This window comes from Columba livia, chromosome Z, assembly GCF_036013475.1.
Source record: "Columba livia isolate bColLiv1 breed racing homer chromosome Z, bColLiv1.pat.W.v2, whole genome shotgun sequence".
NCBI lineage: Eukaryota > Metazoa > Chordata > Aves > Columbiformes > Columbidae > Columba > Columba livia.
Window position 1 is genome coordinate 73486865 of NC_088642.1, and position 15245 is coordinate 73502109.

Below are 15245 nucleotides of genomic sequence, written 5' to 3' on the forward strand. Positions count from 1 at the left end.
GCTTGCACTGGGTAGTTGGCAGACACCAAGTTTAGTGCTACTGTCAGTTGTACAAATGTTGTATGTTGCCTGTCAGGGTGGTAAAAACAGCCTGTTTGCTATCTTAAGTAATTAGCAGTTATTTCCCACATACACCCACATGAATTGCGTTAATCTTCCACGCTTCAGTCAAATTAGCAGTTCAGTTCACTGCAGCCCTTTTTCTGTGGTTTGTGTTTCTGTTATCCATGTAACGATGGTTCAAAGCAGTGAAGTGAGACAGCAGTGATAAATAAGTAGGGTCTAGCAGGAGTCCTAGTAAAGCTACTCTGCCCAGTCCACCAGCAAAATGCTACATGATAGGCAGGCCATTGCTAATTAAGTTAATTACTGTACCTCCTCAAAAAAGTTCTGGTGAGTTTACACTCCTCCACTTGATGATTTTTCAGATTTGGATTTGGCCCCTAGTTTTTTTCTGCTGAAGTATTCTGATATTAAAAGACGGGTGCTAATTCTTTCTTTGGGAAAGGCAATTTGGTGACCAAAAAAACTCCATTTCTTCATTACCATTATTATTACTATTATTAATATGTGAAACTAGATATCCAGATTACAGTATCAGACATGTTCTACAGCACATTCCTTACTGTGCCTACTACAAGTAGATGTTTTTTTCTCTGTAAGTCACCTCTGTAACTAGCTGCAATGAAGCTTCACAGCCAGACTTGTTGCAGCCGCTGAATCACCTTTTGCCTCTGTTTTTGTAAATATTGAAAAGATACTGTAAATATTAAAACAAAAGGAAAGTTGCAGCAATCTTCCAAGTGATTGCATGGTTTCCATTCCCCCTATTTTTAAGGACGCTTGCAAGCTCTAACTGCAGCACAGCCAGCTAGCTGAAGGACAGCAAGGATGAGATGAGCTGAGAATATGCACCCTGCAACGCTTAGGGTGCCGAGCTAATTTCCACCAGATGAGAGCTCTGCCAAGCACATGTGTGGTTTAGAAAGCACCAAAAGTAGAAGATTTAAGAATGACTTCGGCAATGCTCTTTGTGGGCTTTTTGATCAATGACATCCTTACACAGTGCCACATATTCATCTTTTCCTAGAAATGACTTCTTTGCCTTGTCACCAGCTGCACATCGCAGTAGCTTGAGTCATCGGCTAATAGATCTCAACTTTCTTTCTTTCTTGAACACACTGTAGTCGGACATTTAAAGGAAACTGGAATGATTCATGATAAATATAAGCTTAGTATTCTCGCTAGAATGTAATTTACGACAAACATTTTAACATCAGACACAAAGTAAACGCCTTGTTGTGTAGAGAAATAAGAACGAGCACAGGTACATTGTTTTCCCAGATGCTCCATTAAAACAAGCATTAGTGTCAGCAGCACTTCCAACATCACTTGTGCGTAAAATGCAACCATTATCAGCCTCATTTCGAGCGCTTGCAGCTACAGATGATGCTGTTTTTGAAAACAGTCATGATTACACCTTTACAGGTCCTAGCTGAGGTCTACGGTGCCCTGTCTCTTACATCTTGTCTGACATTGCTCAAAACACCTCAGTTTATGGAGACTCCCCCTCGAAAATACCGTTCTACAGAAGTAATAATACTAGCACTTCAGAGAAATTATGGACATGTGCTACATTTTTGGCAAGAAATACAGGTTTCTTCTTTGCAGAAGAAACAAAACTATTAGCCATTCATGTGCTGCATGACACTCCATGTTCACAATGAGACTGGGTAACGGTCTAAATCCAGGCCTTATTCAAGTTTGACGTGACTTTCAAAAGAAAAGAATCACCCTGTGCAATGTCTTGGAAGCATCAATGGCTCAGATTTACACCAATGGAAATAACAATGGAATTTAAGTACTCTGGGTAAAATTAACACTTCTTCACAATGATCACTGTTAATAAAAACTTCTAAGCACTTGCAAAGCATATGTAGGTCTATACTCATAAAAATCACTACACAGAAACAAGCCTGGCATGTACTTCTATTTATTTTTTTTTTTTAGATGTCTTTTTTGATGTTTTACTAACAAGGTATGAGTGCTTGATTTTATTTTTTGAAAAGGGGAAGGACGAGAGAGATATGCTGTAACTGCTGTGAATCCTACCACAATGACTCAGAAGCTCATCAGTCAGAGAAGGACTTCTACTGCATCTATTAAGAATTTAGTCTGTGACATCGGTTTAATTCAGTACTGAATCACACCAGATGAAATGCATGGCAACTCAACAGCTTTGGAGATCTTTTCACCAGAGAAAGTTCATGAAGAAGACCAAGAAATAGCTGAAAACAGAAAGCAAAACACACAAAAGAAATCTGATGCAAAACTGAAAAACTTGTATATCCTATCTCTGCTATCTTTGCACTTCCTTTATGACATGCAAGAGAACAGAAAGCCCATTAAAAAAGGCTTTGCATATTTGTCTCTCAACTAGCCACGCAGCTGCAAAAACCACTGCTGTCCTTCCCTGTGATGATCCTAAATTTCAGTGGGTGCTCTGAGGAGCACAGCGATAGACACACCACACTACAACACGTCAGGGGATGAATAAAGCGTGGGGTTTTCTAACGATGATCAGCAAGGTACGTAAGATACTTCTGCACTGCATTTGGGAAAAAAACAAAAATGTCCACATGCATGCTCAGAGACAGAAAGTTGGGTTGTCCCATGCCCTCCTCTTGCCTGCAGATGAAGTCCTGACAAGCCTTTGCCCTCTGCAAAATGCCACAGTCATTCAAAAGTCACATAAAAAATCTGAGCTGACCTTTTGGTCATATTTCACTTCCCCTCTGGCGCTTTGGGCTCTTACCTGGTGCAGTTTTGTAAGACACCGTTCTGGTCGGCATAGGCGGTGCAGTCTTCATAACAGGGCTTGGTGCCACCTGCAGACCTTGCCGCTGCCTCTTCAGCTCCTCTTCTCGTTCCTGGGCTGCTCTGATCTCTTCTTCTATCATCGATAAAGTCCGCTGCTTCCTTGACCGTAACTTGAAAGGGCCCACAGTCACCTCAGGCTCCTGCGTGGCCAGGATGGAGGCGGTGCTCCTCAGCTCAGCTGCCTCTGAATACTTGCTGAAATAGCTGACTTCATGCCTGCTTTCCTCCACAAGGAATGGCTGGCTGGCTGAATACACAGGTGACTGCTGCAAACTCTTCCCTTCCCTGAGTCCTGAGTCTTCGTCTTTTGAAGTCTTTGGTATGGTGTCCTTTTTTTCTTGAACAGGTGAAGACACCTGGGGTGGCTTAAACATTGGGTGCTGCTGCTCCTTGGAGGCTGGAGATGGCCCAGGGGTGGTTGGCAGCTCTTTGACCGAGATCTTCTCTGCAGGGATTTCTTCTTCCTCGCAGATCGTTTTATCTGCCTGCTCGGCTATGGCTTGTTGGATGGCGTTTTGAACTAGTAGGCCAGCGTGGTACTCCAGCTGGTCATCAATCAGTATGGAGTCTGCCAAAGCAGAGGAGGACGAGTCACAGCCTGGGTCGCTGAATGACTTGGAGATGCCTTCACCTCTGCACTCTGCTGGAGTGTCGGCCTGTGGGGTCTGCGGCAGCGAGAAATCGGCCAGCGAGCTTTCATGCAGGGCACTCATGGTCTCATTGGAGGCACCACTGTCGCTGATGTTATCCATGCTGAAGTCATTGGAAAGGGTCTCCAAGACAGTGGTATCCTGAGACCTGACAGACAAGTCATCCAAACCAGAATCGAGCTCCTCCGGTGGAGAAGAGGCGCTGCCTGACTTTGGGAACTGGTCCAGCACGCCCTGTCCATCATCCTTCACCACTGTGAAGACCGCTTTCGCACTCATGAATTCTCCATCCTCTGCCCACAGTTTTGAGGCTTGTCCGGCTCTGGGGCTATCACTATATGGTAACTCTCTTATTGGGTCAGCAGTGGTAGTCTGAACACTTGTATCATCTTCTGAAGTACAGGAGACCTTCTGTGCTTTGACAACAGTGGCATTGCTACCCTCAAGCTGTCCTGTTTGCCCACAAACTGAAACAGGTCTTGTCACAGAAGACAGTGGCCTGTCTACATTTGGAGAATTGAGGCTTTTGTAGAAGGGTTTGATGGAGAACATTTTGGGTGTTCCTGACCGCCTTGGTGGGGCCTGACCCTGAGATGGACCTGAATGCTCCATCAGCTGGAACTGCTTTCTGGCAGCTGAGAAGTCAATTTGCTCTGTGACAATATCCTCTTTCTTGATACTGACTGGCTCTGGTGGTACAAAGGAGCAGCTGGCCTGTTTTGGGGATGTTGGTGTGGCACCTTGCTGCTGCTGTCTCTCCTTGCGCTCCTTGTACTTCTTGTGGGACTCCAGATGCTCTTCATCCAGTTGATCCTCCAGAGTCTTCTCTTGGGGAGGGTTCCACCATTTGGCGGCAATGTTGGGGTTCTTCTTAACAGCCTGGCTTTTAATGAGTTCCCTTCTTTCCTTTTCAAGTTCCATCATTTCCTCTGATGGTCTCACTTTGCGGACCCTGTATTTTTCCTTCTCTTCTTCATCTTCAAAGAGCTTTGAGGGCTTTTTGTCTTCATGGAAGGCTCGTAGTTCAAACTTAGCCTCTTTCTTAAGGGTTGTAAGAGTTGTTTCTCCATCCTTAGAGGATCTTCTAGAACTGTTTGAAGAAGTGGGACTTCCTGGCACCTTCAGACTTTCCCTGGTATCTTCTTTCAGTCCACCCAAGGAATGGCCATTAGATTTCAGGTTCTCATCTGTTATGCTAGCTTCACGTGGTTCAACTACCAAGGGTGCCTGCTTGTCGGCTACATTTTCTTCACTTCCACTAGGTACTGAATCATTACTGACATTAACAGATGCTCCTGAGCCATCCACAACAGAAACTGCACTTGGTTCAGGAGAGGATGTCCCATTAAAGGTATTATCCGCAGCAGAATCACAGCAATTTGCCTCCAGCACTTCATCTAGGTATCTGATCTCTTTAGCAACCTCACTGTCCAGAGATTCATGCCTGTCCTTAAGTCCATTGTGGCTGGCAGCAGGGGAAAAGAAGTGGGTTGGATTGTCTATGGGATGTGGGGAAGCCACTGTGGTGATGCTTTTATGTTCAGAAACTGGAACTTCAATTTCCATTTTCTCTTCCTTTGTAGCAAACACAGTTGCTGGCTCCAAGAAATTGGCACAGTTTTGCTCTCTGTTTTTTCTCAACCTGATGTCATCCTCAGGGATTCTGGATGATTTCTGAAATGAAAGAGAACAAAACTATGATGAAGTCCTAAAAAGCAACATTTTATTTTTTGCAGAGTAAACACCATCTGGAAAGTAAATCCTAGCACTTCTTAAACTTGAGATTAAAGCAGCCTCTCAGAGTGTGGGAAGGCAAGGCATTCATTAACATAAAAACAATAAGTTACCATAACATAAGCTGGACAAGGCACTAAAACAACAGTAGACTCTAATTTAAGTATCTCCCATCTGCTTACCATCCTCGCTTTGCCATTATTTCATGCCTGTGTCCTGGTTTGTCACTAAAAATAAGCTTTGGATTTCCAAGTTACTAATGACTTGGCAGTTAAGGTTCTTCAAAGGTTTGCACATGCAGCACACAAGACCTATCATCTTGGTATTCTAAAAATGCTTTCCACACCTCCAGGAAATCTCATAATGCTTCTACAGATGAAAACTACTACTGCCCACGTTTTGCAGAAACAGATGCGAACATGCAGGAAGAGTAGGCGATTCATCCCAAGTTAGGAAAAAGGATGTGGCAACAGCAGGGAATGTTCATTCCTCAGTGGATCAGTCCCAGTCATCAAACATAGGGTAGAATTACATGGTGCTGGAAAGACACGGGGTCTTTCTATGGCCCCCACGGAAACCCACACTCAATTAGATGTGGGAGACAGGAAGCATTTGCAACTCCTACGGCATGACGACCACCACCAGGAGCATGACAGGGACCAGAGTCATGGTCTCCTCCCTCCCACTGCTTTGATCTGCAGTGCAGATGCACCGGATTCACATTTCTCCCTGGTGTGTTGCCTCCGCTCTCATGGAAGTTATTGAAAGAAACACTATTTATGCTCAGGTATGGTCAGGTTTTACTGGTCAAGCAGAACTTCCTGTGAGTAAAGTCTTAAGGAACTTCTTATTAAGCTGTTAACATGTCAATGAATTTCTCAATAATTCTTTCCTGCTGAAAAGCAAAAAAAACAAACCAAACCAAACCAAAAAACAAAACCACCAAAGTAAAAGGGCATTTCCAAAACTATTCTTCAAAAATAACTCTAACTCTTCCTAATTCCTGAAAACCAAAAGTGAGTCATCTATTCACTTTGACTAATATTAAAACAGAAACTTGATGTCTGAGGTCTCCAGCTCCTTTTCCACGTGTGCCTGTGTTTGAGGCCTGGTCTGGGGAAGCAAACGGCACTGATCAAACCCTGGGAATTCAGTGGCCACCCAACAAGGGCACCATGTTCTGCTGGTCACCCCTGCACCTCTCCATTATCCTGCAACTATTAATACACCCTGCAGCAGACGATCAGCTGGGAGCACAATGGCACTTACAGTGACCTGAACAATCACGTTGCCTCTGGCTTTATACTGGCAGTAAAACGCATTTGACACACCTTAGGGAATCATAGCCAGTCAGCCAGAAAAGCTCTCTTTCAAAAAGCACTTTGAGAGAGTTTTCTAATTATGTGGTAGTACTCAGCTGAAGACAACGCTGACCTCAGACATTAGATATTTTCTTCTTAATTAGGCTTAAATATTGGGAAAAATCTTCAAAAACAACTAACCAGCTTTTGTCTATATATTTTACTTGACATACTTAATTGGCTCTACTTGCATTTCCCTTTCTGTTGAACCTACAAATTCTTCAGCTGAAGTTTCTAGCAGTGCTTGTCTTAAAGCATACTACTTTTTTTCACCCTTTAAATATCTGAATGTGGGCAGTTTCTTCTCCAGTCATATTAAGGATATATTCAAGAAACCAGATGTTCTGCCAACCCAGTATAAAAAGTCCTTGCTTTTTTGGAGTGGGCACAGCAGGAATTAAATCATAAACTTATTTTATCCTGAAAGGGCAAGAATTGCTCTTGATTTGCCTGCAGAGCTGCAGGTATCATGACACAACCAGTACTCAGGTGACAGGACTAAGACTGCAATACCTTTCTGATGTCTGGGTTTAAATCCCTCCTGCCTGGCTTGCTGGTGCAAAGCGGGGGATGTTGCTATCTGGAGTAGTCTGTGCAAAGTGACACAAGCCTCAGTGCAGGATCGCTGGCTGCCCCCTTTCACACCAACCGTGAGCATGCCATCATGCTCCCGCTAACATTTGCTTCTCATCAGACAGATCAAAGCCACCAGAGACATTGGTAGTGAACCACATGTCCTCTGTAGCTGCAAGAACACACCTCCGATGGACGCAGAAAATCAGGTAACGAAGCTGCACGCCCCAGCCACTGAAACACGTCTCCCTGCAGAGCGAAATGAGAACCGAAGGCCGCCCAGTCCCATGCTGCTGGTACCTCCATGTCATGGTGCTGGGAACATGCCATTGATTGTCCCAGAGACCCCATGCGCTAAAGCAAGTCTCCTTCCATCAGTACTTCAAGGTATGAACCATTTTAGATCATACCACTTTGGGGTACCCAAGTTAGGGTACAGAACCACAGGCACAGTATTTTACCAATTTCTTAAAGAGCAAGAGCCCATCCTCTCATCATAGCTGCAATCCATAGCTCACAATTAAGGCACATACACCTGTCTAATCAGGGCATGCATTTATGACACTATGTAACTCTGAAACTGCATGCAACTGTGCAATTAGTATGGCACATGTAGTTTTGTAGTAACACAGACAATTTGGTAGTAAAACCTATAAGGAAACATTGCTGCATATGGGAGGGAGCCCTTCTTTGCTGGGGATTAGTAGCTGAGCAAGTAGAAGGGCTCCCAGCAGGGCAGAGATGCCAGGGAGGAACACTAGGGGAGAAAAAAATACAATTTATAAAAACACATAGTTTTTCCCTCAGCATATTCTGGCAGAATCTGGGCACAATTTTGTGAGGACACAGCAATGACAGTATGCTCTGGACACTCCTGTGAGGAGCAAAAGTCAACCTACTGAAGAAGATAATAGAGAAGATCATAAGGATAGAAGCACCCGACAAAATAAAGCTTTTTAAAACAGCTGAGGCCACAGAGCCTGTCCAGGATAACTGTCTGGGTCTGGGAAAATGGCACTTTGGGGTGATGATACCATGGGTGGGAGGAGGCTTGGGGGATGTACACAGAGCCCCTTCCTCAGCTGTTCGGCAGAAGGAGGCGAGCGTGCCAGGGGGATGCTTTTGCTCCTTGGTGATAAATATGTACCTACAGCTTCGTATTTGCTGCCTACAGGAAGGAGGCTTTTCAAAGCCTGCACCTTCACAAAGGCCTGTAAATGGGAAAAGGGCTGGATACAGTCCCAGTTGTAGTCAGCAATACAGCATTCACAGTGATTGCCATATACTGCTCATCTAGACCCAGATTTTCCAGAAGTTACTGTTACATTTACACTGTGTCTGAATGCGCATTCATTTCAGTCAAGATGCAACTGGGTAATTAGTGTCATTTCTACAATGCTGCTGCACTTTAGTAAACTGCAGTTATTAGCAGCTTAGAGAATTATTAGCATATTTCCTCCTTGGTTGAATTCTTCATCTACAAAAGTGTAAGTGTTTGGGCAATCAACTCTTTTAGAAGGAAAAAAATGTGGGTGTGCTACTAGCAAGACCCAGCAAATGCACTGCCTGTGCCTTCCTTTGTTTGGAGCAACACAAAATGCATATGACAATAAGTGGGAGGCAATCCTTCTGAGCCACATCGACATTCTTCTGAAGCAACAGTAGTGGAGAGGGGGAGAGAGAAAAGGATTAAACAACTAAAAATTTTCCATGGTTTAAAAAATCTAAAACACAGTTTCCTCATTGTGGGCTTCTACCGATCACTCTGGTCAAGTTTTAGGACAGCTTTTGATGCTGTTGGTCTCCTGGTGTAACTAGCACTGTTGACTTTCCCCTTCTGTAGATTTTATCTTGTTTGGAGATGTCCTGTACTGCACCTGCTTCTCCTTCCACTGCCTGATCGCTCAGCCTGTGCTTAGTTCAACCCTTTCCCCTTTGCTCTTGGGTATAACTCATGCGCCTGGCATGTCTCTAGCAGTTTTAGTACAATAGCGTAACTTAAAATCACATTTGCATATGGTTGAATGGCTAATCCACACCCCCGTGCTGATGTCAATAATCTTTTACCTCTTCACCAACTGTCCTAGCCTGCCCCTCTGATGTCTCCTTGCAAAGGAGAAGGAACCAAATGATGAATCTGCTAGGGGCTTGACTCTGGCAAACCTTCAAGAGAACAGCTGCTTTCATTCAGCTCATCCTTCTGAAGAACGCAGTCACCACCTGCCTCACAGATGGAGCCAGTCCCAAGCACAAAAGTCATCTGCACCTCCGTGCTTCCAGACAGCCCCCCTGTCCAGTGAGAAAACCGCCAGCCCGCGTAGGTACTGCTCCACTCTCGCTACTGAGAACAAGTATTTCTTTAGAGAAGTCTGAAGAAATATGCCAAACAGTATGCATTTTGGAAATTTTCTGTTCAGGTGAGCTAAGAGAAAGCAGCAGCAGAGAAAAACTCCTCAGAAAGATCCTGGAACTGGGGAAGAAAAGGAATGGAGCTGACGATGTGAGGCTCGAGGATAGGAAGGGGATTTCTAATTTCTGTTGACACTACCTACAGAAACCATGTCTTTTCATTAAAAAAAAAAAACAAAACAAAAACAAACAAACAAAAAAAAACCAAAAACAAAAAAGAAAAAGGAAAAGAGAAAGAGGAAGAGAAAGAGGAAGAGAAAGAGGAAGAGAAAGAGGAAGAAAAGGAGAAGGAGAAGAAAAAGAAAAATAAAAATAAAAAGAAAAGGAAAAAGAGCCCAAACCCAAAGTGTTGTCTTATTGCTCCTGTATGAAAAGGTCCCATTTTTCCATACAATATTTTTTACAGTGACTTCTAAGGGTTTTAAAAATACTATAGAAAGTGTTGTCAAAAATAATTCTCACTTAATGAAATTGGATAAAACTCAAGTTTCAGGTGAAAAAAAAAATCCCCAAATCCTGTTGCCAATTTTGTTGAATTTAAGACATGTCACATGCTGGCACTACCTTGAATAGTTCCATTCATAATCCTGCTTGCACACAAAAAGCAAAACCTGGCCTGTTCCTCTGTACTCTACAGTGCAGTACACAGTGTCTTCAACACCCAGACGGAAACCATTTCCGATGACTAAAATGTGTTAGCGTTGAGTGTCGCAAGTGACGTTCTCTGTAAGCAGCTCTCTGTGCCCTTCACTGAGGTACCCAGACAGTACAATAGGCAAATTTTCATTCTGAAAAGCTGGTTTATCTTCACCGAAGCATTTCAGAAATCACGAGAGTACATTTTAAAAATCAATACAACTTCATACTGCCTCCCCGTAAGAAGCAGCAAGTGACTCTTTTGGAATACAGATAGCAATAAGGGACATGGGGATACAGTGCCCAAACAAGTGGCTACTTGGAGAGTGTGCTGTGTGACAATTTCTGAGTGGTTTTCTGTATGTCCTTGGGTTTTTCTGCCCATTTTAGAGGAGGAGTTCTGATTGCATTTGCTCAGAAAGCACGCAAAAGGCTTTGCAATGCTATTTTTCATTACAACTGAGCCATGGGCTTCAGTTTCCCCATGTGATGCACTATAAAGCTCTTTCACAAAATCAAAGTCCTGTTACTGCTGTAATAAATTAAGGATGGAGCAAAATGGTTCAAAAACTATGAACACTTTAATGATGAACATGTACTACATGATAGGATATTTTAATGATGAGCATGCAATGAATGATACTGTATTTTCCAAACATGTCCTGGTAGCTCCAGGATTTTCTGTGCCCTCAATGACAAACAGCTGAAGCTTTTTTCTGGGCAAGCCAGGATTCACCTTTGGAATAACCCTTACTACTTCCCACTGACTCCAAGGTATGTAAATTGGAAGCAGTCTTCTACAGGTAGGAAGCCACCTGATTCCTTATGCCAGTTATTTTCTCTTACTACATAAAACTATACACCTGGTCTCTCTTTGAAGAATTTGCAAACCTAATGACTGGATTTCAACTATTGCTACAGGGGCAAGAAAAACAGGTATGTGAGTTCTTTAAATTAAATGCTTGTGCAGCTGTTGTAAAAAAAATCAAAGCCCAAAAGGCTAACTACCTTTTATGAAATATTTTAATTCCTGCAAAGATCTGTAATTGCATGCAGCACCTGCATGGACAAAGTTATTTATACGGAAATTAATATTTAGGGACAAAAGGCTGCTAACTTCCAAATGAAAAGAAATATCAGCTTTGATAAAGAAAACACATCGCAGAGGTTATTAGAATATGATGGTTCCATAGCTGGCACGAAGGAAAGCAGTACACATTCAAGTGGTGTATACTCAGATCCTACAGTTTTGGGAGCTGGTTAGCTATGCTGAGAAAGCTGTGTTCAGTTCTACGGTAATCAAGATGCAAATGTGAAATTGCAGGAAGCCGTGATTAAACTTTCATTCAGAAACTGCAGCACCATTTGGTACTGCTACACTCCACCCCCCTCCATTTTTTATCGGCATCCAGATAAGAGGATGCCCTGAAGAGCTCCAAATAGCATTTCACACTCATGGGGAGAACTGGGAGCTCACCGTACCCAAAGGATCAGTAAATCGGTGATAAATTGGATTTCAGGTACAAGAACCTGCACTGAAAAGACCACTCTCTTGTACTCTGCACCGCTGGCTTCTTGTAAATGTAGTCAGCCTGAAAGTGCCACTGAGTAAGAGCAGTAAATGCATGCATAAGAAGGCATTTCATCCAGAAAAAGGTGTCTTTCTCATCACTCTCATCAGTTCAAATCCCACTCCTGATGCTCTTTTCACTTCCAAATTGACTTTCATCTCAAAAGAAAAATGCACAGTTAAGTGTTATTTCTTCTATGGCTTCACTCGGTTCCCCAAGATAGAATGACCAGGACAGTACACTCTGTTTGAAGGAAACAAAACAATGCAGCAGAGAGGCAGCACTAGACTCAGGATCAATACAAACGTATTCACGTACTAATCAATCCCAACAACACAGATTTTTATTAGTTCTTTTAAACTTTCTTACACACTTTTACTAAGGCTCTTCTGTGGCTTGTCTCTAAAACGTCTCTGCTGAAAGAAGAATGAATGCTTCCAACAGCTGTGATATTTAATTTACAGAGCATGTGGTGCTAAGTCACTTAAAATGGTAAATACAAACTCTTGAAGCAGTCTCCAATGCTACCTAAGGAAGTACAACGGTCTACTGGAGGAAATGAAGAGCACCGCATCCAACTAACACATAAGGAGCATTACACAACTAGAAAATTCTCCACTGCTCGGCAGGGCGTACAAGGTTATGATACAAGCCTTAAGGAATAGAAGTTAAATGTCTTTGTCATAGCTGAAGGTCACAGATGAGGTCCTGTACCATGAACCACTGCATGTGCAGAGCCCACTTGGACAGGGTCCCATCAATCAGTGATGGTGGTCTCTGAGCTCAGAGATCACAGCTCTCTTATAAGTAGCACTCACCCACGTTCAGCCTCTGGTTTGATGTTAAGTGAAAGCAGAGACATCCTAATTGAACAAGGACAGAAAACAGTTCAGCTTAACAGAGTGCCCAAGATAAGAGTTGAGCAGAACATGGATTCTGAATGTATGCGCAAAAAATCAGTGTTTCAGAAAATGCTGCAGTTGAAATCTGCCCAACACACGTCAAGGATGGAACAATTGCTCCTGTAAAGCATGATCTAATCCCAGTGGGGACGGGAAAGGATGCTAAACTAAGCCTTGCTTTTAATACTCTCTAACTCATCTAGATAATGTCAGCACAAGGAAAGGGTGACCTTTACGGTCACTTGCATGAAAAAACAATGAGACAAGGGGATTTCAAAAATTCCTTGGTGTTTTCATCGGAGGCAGAGGGTTCCCATTCCTTCTAAAGAACACAGTTACAACCCTCCTCTGTAAATGCAGTATCTAGAGAAAAATACTGGCATATTAATTGTTTTGGTACATGAGAAAGGGACCTCCTGAGGAAGGAATTCAGGTTAGGCAAGGGCAGCAAACGGAGACAAAGGGCCACGCAGTTCACTCGTTCTCCGAGCTGATCTTACAGCCGCTAGGAAAACTTTTTTAATACATTGGAGGAACTGAGATAAAACTGCCATAAGCACACAAGTAGGCTTCCTGAGATGCACTAGTATTTAAGTTTTCTGATGATACAGATTCTTCCACTGGCTGATACAGTTCTGTAAACCTTTCATAAATGGCCTAAACCGCATTTTCTGAACATGATCTCTCTCTGCTGGAGCTCTTTCACTGCTCTCTTTCATGGGCAATATAGTAGGAAATGAACGTGTTAAGTGAAGCAAGCCCCTACAAACCCCTGCAAACAAAGCCTAGGACAGATTATTTTTCACTTTCTTTCAACTCTCTGCTTCACAAACACCAACTGCTAGTGATCATACTGCTTTTAACTATTTCCTAAAGCCTAATTAGTGCTTGCTGCGCTTCTAAAAGGCATGTCTGTTCAAGATCCGGAGTTCCACAGTCAGGAGCAATGCCGCAGAGAGGGCTAAAGGAACAAATTATACTCAGAAATGTGAAAAAAAGGCTCAACATCTATTTCCCTTAGAGAGCTGAAGAAGGTTAAGAATTATTATTGATGCTTTGCCTCTATCAGTTGGACTTGTTACAGCTGCTCTCATCCATTAGGTTAAGACCTATCACAGCAAAATCTCCTTAAATGAAGGTACACCCAGGTAACTGCACGGTGCAGCGTGTCTCATCCGATGGCAGCTCTGCAGAGCAGAGCAGGACAACATTATTTTACTGCAGGCAGTGAACCTTGGGAGGGCTAGAGTACCACGGCTGAACCAGCCAGCTATCGAGCATTCTTTGGATCGCCTTCTTCCCACTTTTTCAAGGAAATTAGGTTATTTTAAAGCTAGAGACCCCTAAAACTCTCTATAAAGAGAGCGCACATAGCGGCTTGAAAAGGTCCCAATTTATAATTAGCTTTACTCAAAATTTATTTTAGGCTGTTGCCTCCAAACTCAGGCAAAAACAGATCACTGGAACGTTATCAAAGGAAAACTGAGAGGTCACTAAGAAGGAGGAAATCTAGCCTAGTCTTGCCTCAAAAATCGCTTGAATCACATACGTGGAGAGGGGGAAAAATACAATGGTGGTCAAAGGATATAACTGAAGTCTCTGCCAACAGCTGCGTGATGCATGGAAGTGGGGAGAGGAGACACCTCCAACAAGAGCCTGGCACATCACCATCCCCGATGTTTCACCATGCTCAGAGCCCACCACGAAAGCCCCATATGAAAATGCTTTCACTCCAGTCCCTTTTTCCAGAAACATGCCACGGTGAAAACAGCACTTGGTCTATAACCTGGAGGATTCACACAAGAGCCAAAAACTTGTAATGCCAGTGAACAGCAATTCGCAGGGCTCTTCCTCTAAAGGTATGCATGTAATTTAACTTTCTGGAAGGTGCATGTGAAAAAATATCCACTCAAAGACACATGCCCACAGAATGAAAATTGCTATTATCAAATGATGAATCCAAGGTAGCCGAGATGATCAGGGGACTTTGACACACTGTTTTTAACAGAAAAAGGAGCCAGGCTACAGAGTCTGCAGAACTGTTTTACTAGTAAGAGGCCAAATGTGTACAGTCTTTTAAAAGGAGGATGTTGCTAAATTCTCCACATGCCATTGCTGTCCCCAGGCTATAAATATGACCTACCATGTGAGCTAGGCATTGTGAGCAGTTAGCAACTTCATCTAAGCTTTGCTCGTAACACAAACTAAGCACTACAGTCATCTCACTATCTCACACACGAGAGTATTTCATTGGAAGTGACACTTGGATAGGATTTTTTCTTAATTCCTTATTTGGGAAAAAGGCTGTTGAGAAATCCCGGGCAATAAGACACCCTCTTTCAGCACTTACTATTTCCCGTCGCTCTGCCCCTGCTCCCCTCCCCTCTCCCAACCAAAGACTCATTATTCCCTCTTTTCCTGCTGAAAAGCCACTGATTAAATGACCCACAGCACATCTGGACTACATTAGGATATTATTTGATTAAGGCATTCATCACTTGTTCTTTCAGCAAGTGGAGAATTAAGATA

At 43.1% G+C, this 15245-nt stretch overlaps 1 protein-coding gene across 19 annotated transcripts in view; it reads right to left on the reverse strand.

Annotated features, from left to right (window-relative positions):
* Positions 1 to 15245, reverse strand: part of PALM2AKAP2 (PALM2 and AKAP2 fusion) — a 267852-nt gene that overhangs the window by 19766 nt on the left and 232841 nt on the right. For all 19 annotated transcript variants that reach the window (XM_065046386.1, XM_065046383.1, XM_065046385.1 and 16 more), the window contains one exon: positions 2816 to 5204. In XM_065046386.1, the coding sequence (XP_064902458.1) occupies positions 2816 to 5204 (2389 nt within the window). The remainder of the gene's footprint in view (positions 1 to 2815; positions 5205 to 15245) is intronic.